Below are 16,362 nucleotides of genomic sequence, written 5' to 3'. Positions count from 1 at the left end.
CAAGTTATTTGCTATATGTAAACTATGAGAGCCAGTTTGAGAATGGTATGTTACTTTTTCTTTCCATTGACTTATGAATATGAATATATGTAACATTTAATCATTTAATAACATCAGTTATAAATACAAAAGAATTATAAAATATAAAGGGTATTTATTTATTTTTTTTAGTGTTATTATGGCATTGCCATGGCTCAGTGGCACTTTATAGTCCTCTATTGTCTTGCATCGTTAAATATTCAAAGTTGAAATAAAGATTGATATTAAAGTTTTTTCAGGCAAATATTTAAAAATTTTTACCTCATAACAGATTGTTACAAACCATCAGCAACAGCCTGCTTCAAAATAATATGCAATCAGTAAGACATTATCTTTCGAAAAGCAATGTTAGTCATTGTGAAATGCAGGAAGGTATAAGGGTTTATTTTCCATAAGTCATGGATTCATTTGAATTTTTCAATATCAAGGAACATCCTTGCTTTGAAAATCCAATGGCTATTGTGTTGATGGATAAAATATCCATAGAACTTTTCCCTCCTCCCCCAAATGAATTCTGCAAGGTTATTTCATGAAATATATATAGTGCCTTGGAATGGTTTAACACCATTGGTTAAGCCAAGAAATGCATATTTTATGAATGAACACAAACTGTATCCTCTGCATATTCCAATTAAATATGGTCTATGTTTCTTGGAATATCATAAGCTTAATTAATTATCATTAATTAATGGCAATAATTAATATCTATTTAGTGTAACAACTGTATTATCTTATCAAATATATTTTACAACTTACGAGTTTTCTAGACTGGCATCTCCTAGGTGTTGCATACAGTATTTGATAATAGACAACCAAGCCTTCATGTCCTCAGTGTCATGGGCCTCAATAACATATTCCATGTGGTTATCAGCCTGCAACAGTAGAATAATGAATTATTTTATTGTTTCTGACACTACCACATTGCAAAATTTTAAGCAATGTTGCAGAGGACTGTCTAAAAGAGAGAACAGTTGGAATTATTAATACGCTTGTGCCTGCCAGCGATGTTCAGAAATCAGAATTTGTAGAAAACTTATTACATATCTGCCTTTCTAGGAGAATGGTGTTCTGAAATGCTTCTTTAATATCGTAAAATGTAATGGAAAAATTACACGTCATTACAAAATCCATTAAACTGTATTTTAAAGTTGTTTTATTTGCATTATTGTTATAGCATTTACAAGTGTAATAAGGCCAATGTGATTAATTAACATTACAGGTAACCCCCATATAACATGGTAATTAGGTTAAATATCATGTAATGAGAAACTGTGTTATACGGGACTAAGAACTAGTACTAAAAGGTTGCTTATGTTCCAAAAGCTAACAAAAATACACCATTTTTTTTTATAAATCAGAAACTTAATATTTATTAAAAATAGTAATAACTGAACAAACGTCTTACAAACTGTGATACATATACTGTTATATCAGATAATGATAATTAATTTAATTTTCTGCCTCTTCACTGCTGCTAAGCACAATCAGATGAGAACTTTCTCTGTTTCAGAATATCTTCACCTTCTGAACTCTCTTCTGCAGCATCTAGTTTTATGTATCTTTTGCTCTCTTCAAAAAATTAGTTATCTGGGTTTGTTTGCTTTTGTTTGATAGATCTTTGTAAATTGGCATGGTACGGAGCTAAGCATTTTTGAAGCTCCCTTTTGAAATTTGTGTTCCTCTCAGTCGAAGGATCTGCATTCAGAAAATAATATTCTAATTGCTCGGCTAAGTTGCCTTCCAGGATGTTTTTTAGTGTAAAATTTGGAACTTCAGAATTTTAATCTGTGCTATCATCTTCTGAATTGATTTGGTTTACCTCCGATGCCATTTCCACCAAATTCGTTTCGCCAGCCTCTTTTCTGCGAGTAATTCTTGAGTCTTCAGTAGTCGTATTGTCAAACCTTTCCCTTCCTGCTGACTTAGCAATATCTACTATTGTACTGATTCCATTTTCTGGCCATACATTTTTCCAACACAGTTTTAATGTTGACGGTTTTATTTCTTTGGACGATAAAGTTATGATTGCGATACAGTCCACAATTGAGAAATGTTTCCATGCCTCCATCATTTCAATAGATTCAGAATCAATTTTTTCCAAAATCCATTGTAAATTTTCTGATGTAATGAGTTTTAATGGTAGATATAATGCCATGATTAAATGGCTGAATTAAAGAAGCTGTATTATTTCGATGACTTAAATCTTTTGGATGGCCTGGAGCATTATCCAATAGTAATAAAATTTTTACTAGAGTTTTCCACAGCTGGCACAAAACAATTTCGAAACCATTCTTTTAATAAATCGGAAGTTACCCAAATTATGCTAAGTTCCTTAAGCATAATTTAGGGCTGGAATTTAATTCACAACAAAGAAATTATTCGATATGGTTCTTAAGAACAAATTTTAGTAATGCTTCGAAGTCACAATTTTTTTTTTTGTGGTATCAAAACAAGCAGAAGTTCAATAACACAGAACCGAACATGGGGATTTCTGAACAAAATAAAATACATGGATTTCCCAATAATTTTTTTTGCATAACGACTAGCAAGTCAGTGGGGATTCACTAAAAAAAAATAAAAAAAGAATGGACATGTTGAAAAATTACATCCAACATAATAATAGTAGGGTTTCCTCTGCACAAACACTCAAAATTACCTTTTTATGCAAGGTTTGCTGAAATTCTGTAACCGTGTTAGAATGAAACCATGTTATATAAGTACCGTGTCATGTGAAGATTACCGCAATTTGTCAGTTATGTTAGAGGAAAACAGTGTTGTAGAAGTACTGTGTTATACGGGGGTTGCCTATACTTAAAAAAAGAGGCATTGAAATTACAAGATATTAAAAGGCAATGCTATTAAAATATTCTCCAGTATAAATAAATACGTACACATACTTATCATCACATACAAGATACAGGTAGTCCTCGTTTTGCGCTGGTCTGATTTGTACCAATCACTAACCATTATGCCATTTTTATTTATTTTATATGCAAATTTTTTTTGAAAATTTTTTTATAAATTGAAAGTTTAAAATTGTTAGACAAAATTTATTGGCATCATACTATGCTATGTATCATGTACTGTTCACATTATTTAAGACAACTGAGCCAATCAGCAATTAGCGTATCCATATCACAGACGAGAAAGATTCCCACCCTCAAAGTAACCACATAGTATTAAAGGTCCATGCGTTAAAGCATTCAGTTGGTTGTTGTTTACACTATTTACACGTGTTGGAAATTTATTATGCTAACATTTTTTATTAACCCAATTCCTGTCCTCTTAATTGTGCTATTAATAAATTAAATAATAATAATAGTGATATCTGTGTGCAGTTTTTGCCAATCGTGTTATAAAGATTTTAATTTAATGGAATAAAGAGATGTAAATAAAAGAAGTTCACTGAATCCTAGTGCAATATTCAGAGGATGGAATCCGGTGAAAGCCACCTTAATGTGCGTAGGGCTGTGAATATGCCTCCATCAACTATTACTACAACTATGAAAAATGCTAAGAAAATAAAACAATCGATGCAAACTAGTAGGTAAAATTTTTGGTGCCCAGAACCTAACACTGTGATGTCCAATTGACTCCATTACATAAAGGGTTCCATTTGCAGAAATTCCATTTGTGCCTGTCCCCCCAGGAACCTAACTCCAATGTGAATCGAGGGCTACCTGTACAAGATGTATTTTTTAACCTTTGATGTGGAACACTTTAACAAGTTCAGCTGCTGCAGTGTTAATGAAAAAGTTGATAGTGTGCGTAACCTGTTTACTTAACCACTTGTATGATGAAAGTGGGGGAATTTTTTTCTTTTCTTTTTTTTTTTTTTTGTGCAACCGACTTTGCATTAGCATTAGTAGAGTCATATGATGGAAGAATGCAAGATTATATAGCATCAGCCAAAAAAAAAAAAAAAATCCTTCCCATTTCACCTATCCATTCACTCCAAAAGTCTGTCTAGTTCAGGCTTGAATTTATTTAAGCTGTCACCTTCCACAATGACAGATGGAAGTTTGTTCCAACAATCAACCACCCACTGGCTAAAAGCAAATTTCTGCACATCTATTCTACATCTGTCTTTCCTCAATTTGAATTATGTCCCCTCAGGTGCACAATCTGAGCTTGAGCTTGCTCAAGCCATTCAAGGTATTATACACCTTAATCAGATCATCTCGCAGGTGCCTAGTGTCCAGATGTTGCAATTTGCAGAACTTAAGCCTATCTGGTAAGAGCAACCCTTTGTTCCACTCACTAATCTCGTTACTCTTCTCTGTACTCGTTCTAGTAGCTCAACATCTTTCCTAAAATGAGCCTCCAGACCTGTATGCAGTACTCGAGGTGTCACCTGATCAGTGCCTTCACATGTCATGAAGTCCAGTTGTAAAAAAATGTGGCTATGAAGCTACAGCTTCTCTCATATTGCTTTTTTTATATTTATGCCACTTATTTCTTCATGTTGATATGAGTTTGTGAAGTTGTCATAATATAAATAGTAATTGCATTAATCTATGAAGAAAAACAATGTAATTGCTGCCACTACTTGAAATGTTCATGTGATGCAAAGACAAGCAAAGGCCATTAGCCCTTATCTCAGAGCAAAAACTAGCAAAACAGCAAATTTTTTTGTTTGATGGACTTCTGTTATAAAAAATAAGCCAAAAAAATAGTAAATATGTGGACAAAAATTTTACAAAGAGCTTTACTGGGTAACACTGTTATTATTTAAAATTTTCCAGCATAGAAGTTTATATGAATACAGTCATAATTTGAGCAAGATTGGATTATAAAGTTTATAGTTTCATATCAATTCAAAATATTGTGCTTTATTATATTTACATTGCTGCATTTTACAGAACTTTCATATAGTTCTTGCTCTGGGATGACACAGCCAAGTGGTCAAGGGCATGAGTGCAGTAACACGTGCTCTTTGAGTTGACCAGGGTTCAAGCCCATGACTACTAAATACGATTAACATTTGTATTGATGATTTGTTGTGAGCTCCACTGACCTGGTGGTCGTGCCGGAGTATAAAGAAGAACCTATTTAAAGGAAGCATAAAAACAGGTGTTCAGTAAAGCAGCCTAAATTATATACTGGGTAATTTAAAATTTGCATCAGAAATATCAATAATTAAAATTTATTAGTTCTTTTGTTATCAGATTGTGTTAACAGGTAATTATAATAACTATAATGATAATAAGTAATTATAAAAAATTATAACTGAAATTGTATATATTTGAAAATGTATATATTCTGCTTTGATGTTCACTACAATTTTGACAAGAGTATTGTTTGAATATAAACATATGTTCAGACATCAAATATATCGTTATCTTATCGTTGTGTGGTTTTGTGTAAGATTGAAAAATTGGCTCTTTCATTTTGGGTTGTAATAATTTTGAATTACCCTGTATTAGATAGTGTCATGTAACTGCAGGGTAAAGGCATATTCAGTGCCATGTATTTGAAACACCTGTATAAAACAATACAATACACAGTGAGAAGAGTCTTCCAGCACACAAATCCTGAATGACTAAACAGTATGTGACATGGCAGAGAGATCTTAAGACCTGTAAAACCAAAATGGCTGAACATGAATGTTGTTTCACATGGCAGTTAACATGTTAAAGAAGTGATAACTTTCTTTGATTACTTCAGGAAATCTGTACTAAAATTTTCTCATAACAAAGACCCAATTTTCTGTATTTTAAATCCAAAATTAACTTTTTATTTTATATGATAGTCTGAACTTCATTCTGTTTGTTTTTGAAAAGATTGAAAATGCATTCATATTCTGCATTACTGTGAGGAAGTGGAAGCACAGGCAAAGCAGTTTTAGATATTCTATCACACATCAAAATTATATTCACTCCACAATCTTCTATAATGTGATGAGTCTGATTCCACATGGGTTGGTGTTGAGTCTGTGATTACTGTTTAATATTTATTAATAATATTGATGTAGGTATTTCAAGTTTGATATCTCAGTTTGATGGTGACACAAAGGTGGGGACAGTAGTTAATTACAGTTGTCAAGTATGCTATTTAAAGTGGATATAGGTAAACTTGGCAGATGGGCTGGAAAATAGCAATTGAGGTTTAAGTGATAAATTCAAGGTACTACATTTAGGTAGAAGTAATTCCAGATTAATGCACCATCTAGGTGATACCATTCTCAAGAAGGTAGTGGAATATGAAAAAGATATAGTGGTAGTTGTACAGCCTGACATGAAATTCTCTGAGCAGTCCAAGCAAGCTTCTAGATCAGGCCATGGGCTTCTGTCAGTGATATATAGGAACTCTGTGATTATCCCATTGTATAAAGCAATGGTTAGGCCACATATGGGAATACAGTACTGGATTCAAGTTTGGAAACTTCATTTTAGAAAAGGACAGTTCTGTTGGAAATGGTGCAGAGAAAAGTAACAAGATTATTTGGGGACACAAAAAGGTATTCTTACCTCAAGGGTCCTATGAATTGCAGTCTCTAGAAACTAAGCATCTGCTTGATGACCTAAATGAAGTGTATAAAGCATTTAGTTAGCATTTAGTAAACTAAATGCTGATGGCATATTTACCTTTTCTCAGATGAAACACACAAGGGGACATAAATTTAAATTGGGAGAAGAATGTTGCAGAATAGTTGTGCAGAAATTTGCATTCAGTCACGAGTAATCAGTTGTTGGAATAATCTTTCATCTGATCCACAACATTAGGTGAATAATCGTTCACTTTTTTTTTTTTTTTAATGAAAATCCCAAACACAAAAGTTATTAGAACCTGTAATACTTAGTACTGTGCATGGTTTGAGAAGATGGAAGATACTTGTTGACATTTGACTTGAATTTCTTTAGATTGTAATTTTCAGAAAATGTGTGAAGGGAGGTTGTTCCAGAAAATGAAAGTTGAAGGAATAAATAAGGAAGATGAAAATTTGGTTCTGTAAGTTTGAGGTTGGCTAGTAAAAGGATGCTGATTGGTTGCAGCATGTGTTCAGACTGGTTTGGAGGACAGAGGTGGGGGTGGATTATAGAAGCCAATTCAGAAGAACAGTGCCCATGGAAATATCTATAGAAAAGACATACAGCAGAAACAGTGTCTGTGAGACAGAGTACAGAGACTTTGTAAGAAATAGGTCATTAATTAACCTACCTGTCCTCTTTTGAATGGAGTCTACAAGCCTGAGAAAGGTTTCAGAGGTACTTCCCAGATGTGGGAACAGTATTCCATGGTAGAGTAAATTTGAGATTTGTACAGAGTGAGAAGGAAAGTAATGCTGAGAGTGAAAGAGAGAACTCAGTTTTTTGGCTGCAGAGGAAGAAATATATTTGATGTGATTATGCCAAGACAGATTAGAAGTCAAGGTAATCTCTAGAAGAGATATGTGATCTTGTCTAGAAATCTGAGTATCATTGAAGATAAGCGTAGGAGCAGAAGTTCCTTTTTGCAGGATATAGGACAGGACAGGACTGAGTTTTAATTGGATTGAAATTAATTAAGTTATCTTTGCCCTGTAGATCAGAATTTAAGGAATTCATACTGGATATTCAAGAAGCTGAAGCTGTTTGGCAAGGACAAGATTTTTAAAACTGAAATTCCATGGAATGCAATGTGCTGTCATCAGCAAAACTGTGGAGATAGGATTTCCAATGAGTGGAGAAGTTAGAAGACAGAGATCCACCATTACTTGCAGTGAGCAGTCAGAAGGAAAATGGGATGCCCAACTACAAAAAAAAAAAAAAAAAAAAAACCCAGTTGACAGTCCATAAGATGAAAACTTACCTAAAAGACCTTTATGCCATACATGATTAAAAGCATTTGAAATGCTATGAGCAACTGCTGGAGTTTCAATAAACTTTTCCATTGAATCTGTTCCTAGATGGGTAACATAAGCCGCTATATTACCAGTGGATTGACATTTATCTGGAATCCATATTAGTGATCATTGATCAGATATTTAGTTTAGGAGTTGGCAGTTAATGGATTTCTCCATTACTTTAGAAAGAGTAGACGTATGTGCAATGGGATGATAATTGGATGGGAGAGATTTATCACCCTTTTTACGAATTGGCTGGATATGAGCAACTTTCCAAGCATAATTAAAAACACCAGTGGAATAAGAAAGTGCAAAATGGCAACAGAGAAAAGGAGTAAGCTTATAAGCACAAGCTTTGAGAAAAAATGGAGAAATCCCATCAGGACCTGGGGCTTTCTTGGCATCAAGATTGTTCAAAATTCTTCTGACATTCTTTTGACAGAAGACCGAATGTACTGTACTGGGAAGGTGGTTTTTCAAATCATCAATACACAAGTTAGAAAAAAAAGTAGGATGCTACCAGTTCAGCTTTATCTTTAGTTGTGGTAATAGAACCATCAGGTTTTAACAGAGGGGAGAGTAGAGATGGGCAAAAGTGTTGTGGCCAGAGACCAAACTACTCAAATTTTGGTTTGGACTGATTAATAACTGCTTTACAATTGTTGCAAGCTTTATTGTAAGCAGAAAATAAACCTGGTGACTTGGATGCAAGCTAATTGCAATATCCTTATCTTGAACAGCCTTAGCAAATTTATCAGAAAACCAAGGTTTAGATAAAGGACAAGATTGTATGTGTAATAAAGTATTTTATTCCTGCAAGAATAATTTTACTGACATGAGGCGCCTCCGTAGCCAGGTGGGCAAGAGCAGCAGTGCGTAGCACACGCTTCTTGATTAGTCTGGGGTTCGAGCCCGTGACCACCAAATACGGAGGATGCGGAAAGGTCAGGGAATGACTACCACATAGCCCCGGAGCAATATGGCCTTAGTTGCTAATGCTCCTAAACAAAAAAAAAAAAAAAAAAAAAAAAAATACTGACACGATCTGAGCAAACATTGACATCAGAAGATGTAATACAGTAATCCAGCCAAGGAAAAAAAGAAAAGAAATCTCGCAGATCATCCTACAGTCGATTCCGGTTATTTGGGACACATTGGGACTAGTGCATTTTGGCCCGATTAAGCGGCTGCCCCAATTATAGTTAAAAATACAATGCACATCCCCCCCCTTACAACTGATTCACTGTACAATCAAATCACGTTACGATGGAGTCACCATAGTAAAGTACCGTTCATTATACGATGTGCAGTAAGCGCCGGTCATTGTGATCACGTTTGTGAATTGAATTTTAATTCTATTAAACAGTGATTCTACCCCCCCCTTACAACTGATTCACTGTACAATCAAATCACGTTACGATGGAGTCACCATAGTAAAGTACCGTTCATTATACGATGTGCAGTAAGCGCCGGTCATTGTGATCACGTTTGTGAATTGAATTTTAATTCTATTAAACAGTGATTCTAATTAGTGAAAATAGGAGGAATATTATCTGCAAATGGAACCCAGGCTATAAAAGCAAAGATATATTAAGCACAAATTTACCCTTTATTACCTTACCAATTAAAAAATTAAATGATACGTGAAAATCGGAAGAATATACGTGATAATCAGAATAATTAATACGCACTGTAATATGTACATACTAACTAAACTAGTTGACATTTCTGTTCACTGACATTTGTGGGTGGGAGTTAAAATTTAAAACAGTAAGAAGATAAGCAATCAATAACAAAGAACACGGCACACACAAATTGCAAGTAACACGATACGTGCAAGTGAGAACGGAGTAACAAGTTACAAAGCTTTAAAAATAGGAATGAAGAGAAGATCTGAAAATTGATTTTCAGAATTGTTTTTATTGTTTTATGGTTGTTGAGGCGCCTCCGTAGCCAGGTGGGAAGGAGCAGCAGTGCGTAGCACATGCTTCTTGATTAGACCGGGGTTCGAGCCCGTCACCACCAAATACGGAGGATGCGGAAAGGTCAGGGAATGACCACTGCACCGGAGCAATATGGCCTTAGTTGCTAATGCTCCTAAAAACCAAAAATAACAATAACAATAACAACAATGGTTGTTGACCTCCAGAATTTCGACCGAACCACGTGGTACCATCGGAGACAATCATAGGGTAATTTCCAGTGCTGCAGTCTCCTGCCCCCGATTAAACGGCATGCTGTCCCAATTAAGTGAAGTAAACCCTGGCTATTTTCTCGATTGGTTTCTGTTTTTTAAGATTTGCCCCAAGTGAACGGCTGCCCCGATTAACTGGTGGCCCAAATAACCATAATCCACTGTATTTTGTATTCTTGTAATCACAAACAACACAAGGCCAAGAATAGACACGAGAGAAAGGCCCATTGGAGAAGAGACCATCACCATCTTGTGATCTGAGGATCACAGAGGACCACTCATGTTGACTGTGGAATTGGAAGGGTTGTTCATGAGAAAAAGATCAAGGGTATTGGCTGTGTGGTTAGGATTGCCTGATATTCTGGTAGGTAAATGAACCATCCATGCAAAGCCACGGTAAAAGCCTCAGCATATTAACCATCTGGCTCCATGTGACTAGAAAACAGAAGACAGCTGGAGTTGTGAACGTTAATATCATCAAAGAAAATTAACTTTCTGTTAGGAAAGTTATATTGCAGAAAGTTAAGATTCAAAGAAAGGGAGTTAAAGAGTTCCAATAATCAGTAGAGTTAAGAGAATGATAGTGGCAACAGATGAATTTGACAGAATGAGGTAGAGAGATTTTAAGCCAAAGGAAATCAAAAAGAGGAAATTCCAAATTACTAAGTTTCTGACAGGAAATATCAGAGCAGACATATATACAGGTACTACCTTTTGAGAGAAAGGAATTGTAAGGTGAATAATTCAGACAGCTGAGATGAGCAGCAGTGGTTGAATCAATTGATAATTGGGATTCTGTCAGAAAAAGTAAGTGGGGCCAAGTTTTAGTTTAAATGGAAATCATTGAGATTGAACCGAGATGTTGTATACTTGTGAAATGAGTGAGGAAGTGTTTGGGGGCTTTAGACCTATTTTGCAGAGCCTCCACAGTGTGCACCCAATATTATGAAGGTGAGTAGTTTGAATAAATTTAAGGAAGGTTTGAACAAGTTATTGGAAGCAGTGGGAAATTAACCTTGCAGTGGTGACACCTTACATTGTAACAAGGTCATTGAAACTACAACCAACAAGTGTAAATTATCTTCTTAATTTCTGGATAAAGTTTCTGGAGACATTTTGAATTCTATTTGGAGTATACCAATATTTTATCTTTTCTTATTGGATTTTAATACTTATTTATGCATTATTTTAGTTTTTAATCAAAAATGAAATATTTAAAATTTGTATTATTTTATTTTCAAAGAAATTTAAGTCTGCTGAAAAAAAAAAAAAACATTACAGGCATAAAATATAAAGATGAAGCTATTAGCTCCTACCATTCTGCAGTTTAAAATGGCTTTAAACCTGAAAATGGAAGAAAAAAGGCATGGCAGTTTATATAAAATTGCAGCAAATCTTGCTTTTAGTAATATATACATATATCTATATTGTATTTATTGTATATATACACTGTGCTGCCACTTTATTAGGTACACCTACCTAATAGCGTGTTGAGCCTTCTTTAGCCTTCAAAACAGCCTGAATTCGTCTAGGCCTGGATTGAACAAGATGCTGAAAACGTTGTGCAGGAATGGAGTACCATGCAGACATGAGTGTGTCAAGCAGTTCCTTGAGATTTGACGGAGGTGTAGGCCTGCCGCAAACAGCCTTTTCCAGCTCATCCCAAAGATGCTCAATAGGATTGAGAACTTCCAGCAGGATAATGTGCCGATGCACATTATCCTGCTGGAAGTAACCATCTGACTGAGGATAAACTGTCAACATGAACAGATGCACTTGGTCAGCAACGATGTTTAGGTGCGATGTATCATTCAGATGTGAATCTATAGGTATCAATGGACCCAACGTGTGCCAAGAAAATGTTCCCCACATCATAACACTGCCCCCACCACCTTGCACAGTAGTCGTCAGACATGACGGGTCCATGGATTCATGTTGTTTTTACCAAATTCTGAGCTTTCCATCAACGTGATGCACAAGGAACATCGACTGGTCAAACCAAGCAACTGTTTTCCAATCCTCGATAGTCCAGTGGTGGTGTTGCTGTTCCCACAGGAGGTGTGCTCTCTTGTTCTTCATTGAAAACAAAGGTACATGATGTGGCCGTCGGCTGTTGTAGCTCATTTGCAACAAAGTGCGACTAGTGGTCCGTTGCGATATCTTGTTCTGCGCACCAAGGTTGTATTCTGACCTGATGTGCAACATTGTGGCCCATCTGTTTGCTTGCACAATTCTAGCCATCCTCCTCAAACCTCTCTCATGAACAAGCGATTTTCTTCCACAGGAGTGATGTTGAGAGGATGTTTTTTGTTCGTTGCACCATTTTCGATACACCCTTGAAACGTTGGTGCGTGAAAAGTTCAGGAGAACTGCTGTTTCAGAGATGCTTTGTCCAGCACGTCTTGCACTTACTACCATGCCACATTCGAAGTCCATTAGATCACTCTTTTTTCCCATTCTTGCTACAGTTTGTGTGCTTAACTGATACTAAAAAGGTTGTTCTGCTGCATTTATATCCAAAACTTTGGCCATGTAACTTGCAATGTTGTGGGACAAACCATTTGTGTGCACAGCAGGGGTGTACCTAATAGAGTGGCAGCACAGTGTATATAAATACGCTGATGAGCCAAAACAGCTCGTACCCGGTGAGGCATGGACTCTACAAGATTTCTAAATGTCTTGTGGTATCTGGTACCAACACGTAACCAGCAGATCCTTTAACTACTGTAAGGTCCATGGTTGAGATGCCGCAGATCATAGTTGCTGTTCCAACACAAACCACAGGTGCTTGATGGGATTGATGTCTGGGGAATTTGGAGCCCAGGACAATACCTGGAAGTCTTCCTCATGTTCGGCGAACCAGTCTTGAATAATCTGGGCGGTGAGGCATGGCGCATTATTCTGCTGAAAGATGGCACTGCCAGAGGGGGAAACCGTAGCCATGAAAGGGTGTACCTGGTCAGCAATGATGTTTAGGTAAAGTGTAAAGTGTGTTGATGTCTAGCGGTACCAGAGGTTTCCTTCGCATTGCTTACATTGTGGGTGTGCCAGTTTGCTGGGAAAGTGGCGCCTCCGTAGCCAGGCGGGAAAGAGGAGCAGCAGTGCGTAGCACACGCTTCTTGATTAGACCGGGGTTCGAGCCCGTCACTACCAAATACGGAGGATGCAGAAAGGTCAGGGAATGACCATCGCATATCCCGGAGCAATATGGCCTTAGTTGCTAATGCTCCAAAAAACCAAATAACAACAACAACATATAACAGCTGGGAAAGCCAGAGATTTAAAAGTGTGTGGGTATTGAATTTGTGTTATGTTGTGTACCGTTGTTCATCTGGTCGTTTAGCTGCTAGACCCCTACTGAGGCCCAATGTTGCCCCACTTACACCCCATGGAGGCAGACCAGGAGCCTAGTAGACTATTTTTACTCTGGTAGGTCCTGCTGCCTAATTTCCTGATATTTCTGCAGCTAGGACCTATAAAAAAGAAAAAAAAAATTATATATATATATATATATATATATATATATATATATATATATATTGAGTATATACATATACACACGCACATATAAAAAATATGTTTGTGTAATATGTAAATATATGCTTGTCTTCAACTGCGTGGGAAAATATCGCTTAGATGTAAGAAGGCCGAAAGTGGGCATAGTTAATTTGGAGTTGTTTAAAGTTTTGGTGTGGGGGCATATGCTTGCGGAAAGATAGAGGGGGGGGAGGCTGTAGACTGGGGGGAGTAAGTCAGAAGTATGGGGACAATAGAGTAGGCTGATGTTTAGGTAGGTGGTAGATGTCAGAGTGCATGGCACATGGATGACTGGACCCAGGGTTTCCTAGCAGAACATCACCCAAAGCATGATGCCGCTGCTGCCACCGGCTTGTTTTCAACCCACAGCACAACCAGGTGCCATCACTTCCCACTTTCCCAGGTAAATGACGCACATGTACCTGGCCATCCACATACTGCAACAGGAAACATGATTCATTGGACCAGGTGACTTTCTTCCAATCACTCAAGGTCCAGTTTCAATGATTGTGTGTCCATTGTGTAGGCTGCTCTGAGTGCACATGGTTAGCATGTGCACTCAGAGCTGCCTCTGGCTATGTGCCAATTTTCAGCAGGTTTCGATGTACTGTGTGTTGTGACACATTACTCCCCCATCACCAGCATTCCAATTACCGGTGAGTTGCTCCACAGTCACCCTTTTGTTGCCAAGTATCATCCGAGGGAGCCTTTGCTTACCTCGAGCATCGATGAGCCGTGGTCGTCCAATACCTCGCCGGTAGTTTGTGGGTTCCCCTCTTCGGACCACTTTCAGTAGGTACTGACCACGGCTGACCATGAGCATCCCACCAGCCGTGCCGTTTCAGATATGCTCTGACCCATTCGTTATATATATATACACAGTAAAATCTCGTTAATGCAAACTCAGTTTATACAAAGTAGTTGTTTACATGAAGCATATACTGTTCCCCTACGAAAGTATAGACTTTTCTATGTAAATATATTCATTTATTACAAAATTCGATTAATATGTATTACAAAGTTCTTTTTCAACCCCCTGAGAAATAAATATTGTCATTTTGTATGTTTAATACAAATCTTGGTAGAGTGATTTGATTATTGCCCCCGGCCACCTAGTTCCATACTTCCCGAAGGATGGCACTGACTTGTTAGAAATTGTAGCTACAACATTGATTCTATCTATAATGCCTACTTTATCTACAATACTGAAAAACCGAAAAAGACTTGAAGAAGTGCGTGACACTGGAGCAGCGATGAAAAACAGTAAACAAATTCGTGGTGCAAAACACTAGGAGCTTGAAACAAAACTTTTCGAGTGGTACCAACAAATACGTACATCTGATTTGCCAATATCAGATTCCACGAAAAGGCAAATTATCTAGCTCAGCAACATGTGATTAGCGACTTCAAATGCAGCAGTGGCTGGCTCCAAAGTTTTAAAAACAGGAATAACTTGGTTTTGCAAAATGGTTGCGGTGAGTCTGGATTAGTCGACAAAGAAAAGCCTGCAGACTGGTTGTGTTCTGTACAGTCCATCCTTGAAAAATATTAGGCAAAGGATATTTTTAATCTTGATGAGACAGGTTTATTTTATAATTTGCTGCTTGTTTGTTATTTGGTTTTTAGGAGCATTAGCAACTAAGGCCATATTGCTCCAGGGAAATACGGTGGTCATTCCCTGACCTTTCCGCATCCGCCATATTTGGTGGTCACGGGCTCGAACCCCTGTCTAACCAAGAAGCGTGTACTAGGCACTGCTGCTCCTGTCCACCTGGCTATGGAGGTACCATAATTTGCTGCCAAAAAAAAAAAAAAACATTTGCTGTTTGAGGAGAGTCTTGTCATAGTCAAATTAAGTAAACAAAGACTCACTGTTCTGTTATGCTGCAATTCAGATGACGGTACAAAACTACACCCACTTGTGATTGGTAAGTTTTCCAAGCCAAGATGTTTTAAAGCAGTGAAACAACTTCCCTGTGATTATGAGACCAATAGAATAGTGCTTGGCTTACGGTCAAAATTTTTCATGGTTATAAAAATTGGAAAGAAGAATGGCTTCAGAAAAAAGGAACATTTTGATGATTCTAGACTGTTGTAACAGCACATTCTGCTGAGACACGTAAGTTAACAAATATACGGCTGTTGTTTTTACCCCCAGTACCACCAGTTTAATGCAACCACTAGACCAAGGCTTTATTTATAACCTCAAGAGAGCATATAGAGCCCACCTGATAAGGTACTTGATCCACAACATAGAAGGAGGAAACAATTTTCAGCCAAATTGGAATGTCTTGGATGTATCCATAATCTTTTATTGCATGGGAAAGTATTACATCAAGTGTAATAATCAACTGCTTCAGAAAGAGTGACTTTGGAGAGAACATCATCGAAAAACATGGTCCAGCAGACGAATGTGACAGCAACAGTGAGGAATGGAGGTATTTGAAGGAGCATATGGATTTTGTTGGCGAATTTGAAGAATTTGTAAAAGTGGATAAAGTTGCTACCACTACAACGCCAACACCAGAAGAGCTGCTGGGTACCAAACAAAATGATGTTTTTGTTACCAGTGACAGTGAAGAAGCACACACACTGCCATCTAAAAAAGATGCCCAAAATGCATTGAACATAACAGAGAATGTGTTGGCCTGCAGTTACGTTGATAAAGAAACAACTATTGCATTTGATAACGTCTGTGCTGTACTTAAAAATGCATATAGGACAAAAACTGTGCAAACAACTTGGATTCTTTCTTTAAATTAGATTA

At 37.0% G+C, this 16,362-nt stretch overlaps 1 protein-coding gene across 1 annotated transcript in view; it reads right to left on the bottom strand.

The window, feature by feature from the left end:
* LOC150085857 (SH2B adapter protein 2-like) overlaps positions 1-16,362 on the bottom strand; it is a 181,297-nt gene that overhangs the window by 42,210 nt on the left and 122,725 nt on the right. The window contains exon 3 of the mRNA XM_090374274.1: positions 796-911. Within this exon, the coding sequence (XP_090230400.1) occupies positions 796-911 (116 nt within the window). The remainder of the gene's footprint in view (positions 1-795; positions 912-16,362) is intronic.

This window comes from Mastigoproctus giganteus, chromosome 5 (genome assembly GCF_048544385.1).
Source record: "Mastigoproctus giganteus isolate SK-2022 chromosome 5, ASM4854438v1, whole genome shotgun sequence".
Lineage (NCBI taxonomy): Eukaryota > Metazoa > Arthropoda > Arachnida > Uropygi > Thelyphonidae > Mastigoproctus > Mastigoproctus giganteus.
This window is presented reverse-complemented; position numbering and strand designations above follow the sequence as displayed.